The sequence below is a fragment of the Carlito syrichta genome, unplaced genomic scaffold (assembly GCF_000164805.1).
Source record: "Carlito syrichta isolate Samal-C Ts95f unplaced genomic scaffold, Tarsius_syrichta-2.0.1 Scaffold305157, whole genome shotgun sequence".
Taxonomy (NCBI): domain Eukaryota; kingdom Metazoa; phylum Chordata; class Mammalia; order Primates; family Tarsiidae; genus Carlito; species Carlito syrichta.
Window position 1 is genome coordinate 902461 of NW_007249253.1, and position 7006 is coordinate 909466.

At 35.0% G+C, this 7006-nt stretch overlaps 1 protein-coding gene across 1 annotated transcript in view; it reads left to right on the forward strand.

Moving 5' to 3' along the window:
• Positions 1 to 6547, forward strand: part of LOC103263560 (cell adhesion molecule 2-like) — a 151065-nt gene extending 144518 nt beyond the window's left edge. Inside the window, exons 3-4 of the mRNA XM_008061236.1 lie at positions 3881 to 4033; positions 6208 to 6547. Coding sequence (XP_008059427.1) covers positions 3881 to 4033; positions 6208 to 6356 — 302 coding nt within the window. The 3' untranslated portion in view covers positions 6357 to 6547. The remainder of the gene's footprint in view (positions 1 to 3880; positions 4034 to 6207) is intronic.
• Positions 6548 to 7006: the final 459 nt, after the last annotated feature.

The following is a 7006-nucleotide window of genomic DNA, read 5'->3' on the forward strand; positions in this document are numbered from 1 at the left end:
TGTGCTCCAGTCTGGGCGACAGAATGAGATCCTAACTCAAAAAAAAAAAAAAAGAAAAAATGTGCTGTATTCAAAGGGAGTCACAACCACAATCATAATGAGACCTGCCTTATTTTTCATATTTAATAAAATCCATTTTGAAAATGTTTGCAAGTGTATGTCTATCTATGCAATTAGAACCAAAAAAGAATGGTAGTAAAGATACTACAATCATTTAGGTATTTGTTATTTGAGTATATTGAAGGGTGATTTTTCTTAAGATATTTAGAATCATGAACATTTAGAATTTTCCCAACCATTATATATTTTATAATTACCTCTCATGAAGCATATAGGGAAGGTACAGGTAATTTTAAAATGTATGGCATTTGGTAAATGTGTACATGAATTTTAAGCCTTGATTTCTTAAGCCTTGACTCCCCCTACTTCATCACATATGCATTTACATTTTTAACTTATGTTTTTATTATAGATTTCTATGTAGTTGTAAGAAATAATATGGAAAGATCTCATGTACACTTAACCTAAGTAGCAGCTTATAAAGCAATAAAACAACATCACAACTAGGAAATTGACAGATAGTGTCCATTAATCTTATTTGGCTTTCCGCAGTTTTACATGCATCCATTTGTTCACGTGAATGCATGTGTGTGTGCATATGTGTGCATGAGTTTAGTTTTAGACAATGTTTCTCCATGTGTAGGTTCATGTATGCATCACCACAGTCAAGAGACAAAAGCTTGTGTTTGCAGCACCACAAGGATCCTCATTCTCCAGTTAGAGTCACACCCATCCCCCGCTCTCCTGTCCCTTAGCTCTACCATCTCAACCCTTGGCAACCACTCCTCTGTTCTCCAGCTCTATAATTTTGTTATCTCAAAATAACACATAAATGGAGTCCATCTTAACTTATTTGGAGAGTTTTTGAGTATTTCTTTGTGTGCTTTCCCTCGTGGTTGTTCTGGGTATTGCAATATCTATGTGGGACTCAGCACAATTTACTAGTAGCAGTATGTTACCGCGCCAGATCAGAAACCTTACTTCCTTTAGGTCTGTTTGCCCTACCCACTATTTACTTATCTTGAATATTCTTCTATATATGCTGCATATTACACCAGTTGATGTAATTTTTGTTTAAACTGTCACATAATTTTTAAGAAGTCAGGAGAAGAAAGGCAATCTATTGTATGTATCCATATTTTCGTTCTTTTCGTCTTTCTTTCTTCTTGATATTAAGATTTCTTCTTTTTTAACTTCTTTTCTGAACATTAGCTTTTCTTTAAGGCAGATCTGCTACAAACAAATGTCCTGGTTTTCCTTCTCCTAAGACTATATTTATTTTCCCTTGACTCCTAAAGGATAGTTCAACAGGATAAGAATTCATGGTTGACAGTTCTTTTCTTTCAGCCTTTGAAAAATATACCACTTCCTCCAGCCTCCAAGATTTCAAATGAGAAATTTATTGTCATTCAAACTTGTGTTCTCTTCTAGGTAATACGTCATTCTCTTGGGCTTCTTTCAAGATTTTTTCTTTGTCTTGTTTTGAGAAGTTTCCTTTTGATGTATCTTTACGTAGGTGTCTGGGTTTTTCCTATTTGGGGTTTAACCAGCTTATTTATTTTGTCTATTTATATCTTTTGCCAAATTTATAACTTGTTTAACCATTATTTCTTTGAGCACTCATTCAGCTCCACTCTCTTTCTTCTCTCCTTCTGGGACTCTAATGATACCAGTGTTGGATATTTTGCTATTGTTTCTAGGGTCCTAGAGGCTCTGTTCTTTTATTTTATTTTTTTTTTCTTGTTGTCAATATATTTTCTCACAGCTGTTCAAATTTGGTAAATTCTAGTTCTCTGTCCTTAAATTCACTGGTTCTATCCTGTCATCTCCACTGTAATATTGAGCCAATCCCAGAAGTTTTTATAAGGGTTATGGTATTTTTATTTCCACAATTCTCATTTTCAGTAATGTTTTTTACTTGTTGAAGTTTTCAATTTTTGCACTTGTTGCTCTTTGAAAGTATTGTTGTGATGGCTGCTTTAAAATTTTTGCCCGATAATTCCAATATCTGATTCATCTTAGTGCTCACATCTGTTGATTGTTCTTTGTCATTCAAGTGATGATTTTCCTGGCATATGGTATGACTAGTACTATTATTATTATTATTATTATTATTATTCCCTAGATATTTTGGTAATCAAGTTGGAGACTTTGGATCCTAATTAAACGTTCTATTCTGAGAAGCAATCCTCCAATATAGGTTTAACCCATTTGTCCTAGCCTACAATTATGGGCTATGGCTCTGAGAATTTCATTTTTAGAGACTTTGTGGGGGTATTTGTCTAATTATATTGGGTGTCGCATTGAACTCTACCAGTGCCTGCCAGGGGAGCAGAGGAGATTCCTCAGGTCAGGCTGTCTGATGTCCTAGGTGGGGTAAAAGATTCTCTAGCTCTTGGGAAAGAGATCACTCCCAGGTTCAATACTGATAGAGGGCTCTTCCCACTATAAGAGCTGCTTAATTGCTCATTACCTTTAGATGGAAAGGCAAGTTTTAGGCCCCATGGGGAAAGAGATCGCTTGTTGTCAGCAAGGCTCCTGCAGTATTTTTCTCCTTGCTGGTGACCCAGTTTTCCTGATGGACTCCTATTTGATCAGCAATAGAAATGAGTCCATGGAGACCTCCTTCTCTTACTAGATTCTGGTTGGGAGAAGTTGGTTCTGGATCATCTTTTACAGCTATTTAGGGAGCCACTGAGCTGTTCCTCAGGTCCTGGTGTCTGTGGTCACTCCTCCTTCCTCTTTCTACTTTGCAGAGTGATCCTTTACTTGATTTTAGCTTAATTTAAGATTTTACTGCTGTACTTAGTGGAGCACATAATGATAGTTACACTTTTTTTTTTTTTGAGTTGGAGTCTCACTCTGTCGCCCAGACTGGAGTGCAGCGGCTGCTCCCGGCCACCGCAGCCTCGACCTGCTGGGCTCCGGCGATCCTTCCGCCTCAGCCTTCCGAGTAGCCGGAATTACTGGCACGGGCTACCACTCCCGGCAGATTTTTTGATTTATTGTAGAGATGAGGTCTCACTGCCCAGGTGGGTCTCGAACCCACGGGCTCAGGCAGTTCACTCACCTCAGCCTCCCAAAGGCGCGGGATTACAGGCTGAACCACCGAGCCTGGCAATAGTTACACTTTTTAATGTGTTTTTTTTTCTTCCCAAATGAGTCAAGAGGAGCATAATTCAGCAAGATGCTAATAGACTTTCTGTGAAAACAAATGCCCTGTGATAGGAAAAAAAATGATTGGAACCTAAGAATATATTAACATACAGTACAGCAGGGGCACCAACAGATCAGAGCAAATGTAAAAGCCGGATAATTTACAAGTTGTTCTCAGTTGAATGTCAGCTCGGGTTTAAATAAAGTTCAAAAAGTGTCTTTACTGCAGAGACCTTTTAATATGCCGATATTTTTATTGCTATCTTGGAAGGCCTGCATGGTTTACCAAATGTATCTACGCCCATAGATGTGAACCTGTTGTGTTTATAGTTTTTCTTGGCACTGGCATTCCTTGAAAGACTGCAGGAAAAAAAGCTATTTTTATCGCCATCAACATCTACCTCAAAGTATTGTGCTAGATGTAATCATTTAATTAAAAAGTTATTTCAGGGAACATTAAGAAGCACCTAATTCTACTTTGATTTTTTTAAAAATCTGATAAAATATTTCAATGTATTTAAAGCTTCCTTTAAACTGTTCCGAAAAATAAGACTTAGATGTATGGCCAAAGAAAATATTTATTGTACTGTGTTAAAAAAAAAAAATGTGGTCTTAAAGTACTGTTTCTGATGTTTTTCACATTTTCAATATTTTCTCTTTTCAGCTTTAAGAGACAATAGGATCGAGCTAGTCCGTGCTTCCTGGCATGAGTTGAGTATCAGCGTCAGTGATGTGTCTCTCTCGGATGAAGGACAGTACACCTGTTCTTTGTTTACAATGCCTGTCAAAACGTCCAAGGCCTATCTCACTGTTCTGGGTAAGTACACGGGGCTAACACCACATAATCACAAAACCAGAGTGATGTATATTGCTACAGCAAAGTGATTCTACAAAAAATATATTTTGAAGATCCTAGTCATAGAGACAGTTTAATCCTTTCTTTGTTACATTACAACAAAAAGCACTTTAAAATCATTTAGTCACTCTCTGGGTTTTATAAATGTGAGTGTGAGATACAAAGATTTAATGACTGGCAGAAGGTACACAGCCATTTTGTTTCACAGTCATCAGTAGACACCAGTTTTCTTGATTTTCAACTTAATTTTTTTTTTTGCATCAAATCATCATATATTGTGTGCACTCTGATCCTTTTATAAAGTGACAGAATAATGAGCATGCATTCAACTTGGGTCCTATAGTGTGCTCCTGTATTTTATCATATAAGTCACCCATTCAGAGTGTTTCCTACTAGCCTGTGGCTTTCAAAACCTGACCTCTTTGTGTATTTTAGTGCCTTTAAATGACCCCGACATTTCCATGTGTCTTCTCTCCTTTTACATATATATTTTCTAGATTCCTAAATAAAGCACATAATGTCACTTGTACATGTAGCTTGCAGTTTCTTTTGTGCTTTTATTCTCTAAATCTTGGACCATTTTCCCAAAGGTTAAAGTGACACAAAAAAGCAATACATTCATAGACATTCTGAGGAAATAAAGTTGCAACTCTGAGCTCTCTGTGATTCCACAGACGTCAGTGCCCCAATCAGCTGAAATTGCTGCACTGCATTGAAACACACCTGTGTACTGAACAAGTTAGAGGAATTTAAAGATTGATTTTTTTTTTGCCCCAAGCTTGCCTTCCTTTTTAGACAGATAAAGGCACAATGTTGCATTTAAAAGGACTAACACATGCTGTTCTTTTGGGTGGGAATATTAAAGTTAATCCAGCTAGTGAATTGGTTTTGTGCATAGGATATGAAATATGTTTCTTTGCAAGTCCCACTGGGACAATTTTATAAAAATCTTCACAAGTTTGCCATTAAAGACAAACTATACCCACTAAAATGGAGAATTCCTGGATAACAACTGCCTAAGGCTAATGTATTGTTCTGTAGAGAGCCAATTTGAGATCCAAAGAATAGACAGTTGCTGGATTCAGTTTATTAAATGGTGGTGTGACATAGATTAAAAAAGAAAGAAAAGAGGTGATATGAAGGTGAAGACAAAACAAAACAAAAAGAACCAGTTAAGGGAAATATGTTGATCTGTCATTTGTCTTTGTTGTTCTTGTTTTAATATGTAATTCTCATATTAGTTCTGTCCAACATTCTTATGTTTTATTCTTGTCAGTTGAATTAAATAGAACAATAAAGAAGGTTCCAGTCTTCCTTTATTATTGAATAACCTTAAGAAAAATATTAATAAATGTGTACCAAGCCAACTAAATGTTATTGCCCAGGAAGTGTGTACTATTTTATTATTGAGCTCACCTATGTATAATTGGATAATTTTGGCTAGAAAAAGTAATAATGGTTAGCATTAAAAAAAAATAGTATGCTTCACAAAACTAAAATTGCATTTCTTATGTAGACAACATCAAGACACATTTTCTACTTTAGAAGAATCAGAAAATCAATAAACTAGCAATTATTGATGAATCTCTGATTTCAAAATTCTTTTTATTGAACAAAGTATGCAGAGGGTAATGATATCCTTTTCAAGCATTAAGAATTATGAGATCAGGAATGAAAAATATTATCATTAAATCATAATTGGCTAAAGAGTAAAAAAATGTGTTTTGTGGATTTTTTTTCTTTCATGCAATCTACCTTCCTAAATCTCTACCCTAGTAAAATGATGATTCTTAAGACTTACATAGAGTATTTTTGTGGGTAAAATTTTACAGTTTAATTTTAAAAGCTACTTTGAACTATATGCATGCATTTTTAAATGCTTTCTTGATACTGTATATGTATACATGTGTGTATATATCTGTGTATATACTTTTATGTATATGCATACACACATATATACACACCTGTATACACATATGAAGCCATTTATTTTATTTCATAGTAGTTTGGTTTTTTTTGATTGAACTTATTTTCAGTTAACCACCCAGGTTAGTTTCACATGTGGAAGTGATAGTGGTAGGAACAAATCAACCCTGAAGATTGACACTCATCTTACTCATTTGCTTAAATTTCAGGTGTTCCTGAGAAGCCTCAAATTAGTGGATTTTCATCACCAGTCATGGAGGGAGACTTGATGCAGCTGACTTGTAAAACATCTGGTAGTAAACCTGCAGCTGATATAAGATGGTTCAAAAACGACAAAGAGATTAAAGGTAAAACATGAAAAACAGTCCCCAGATCAAAATTAATATTGCTATTATTAATATTTGCTAAAACCAAAGGACATGGTAGCCAAAAGGCATTTAACTTTTTTTTCAAACCACAGTATCTCTTTCTGATGAGGTATAATGTGAACCCGATTTACCCAGTTCTTAAGTCAGGCAGTTTTATAAGATATATTAATATATTGCTGGTTTCCAGAATTACAAAGTCCTGAGAGTAAAACTAGGTAAACATCAGTAAATATGATACTTAGTCATTCGCATAAAAGGCAAAAACATGCATTTATCTTAGTAAAAATGCATAATAATTTAAATGCTTTATACATATATATTTAAATTAACTCTCATTATTTCTCTCTCATACACACACACACACACACACACACACACACACACACACACACTTACATACACTCTTTTAGGGAGGAAATAACCTTATAAGGGAGATGGCTCGTATGATTAGTAGCAGGATATTTTTTTACCCATATATTTTTAGTTTGGCTTGGATATAACACATACATTAATATCCAAGCATAAGAATTGCTTATGATGATTGTTAAAATATGTTTCTTATGTCATAACAATGTGTATTATTCTCAACACTATCTTCTGTGAGACAGGTTTATGCAAACCATTTGTTATTTTAACGTAC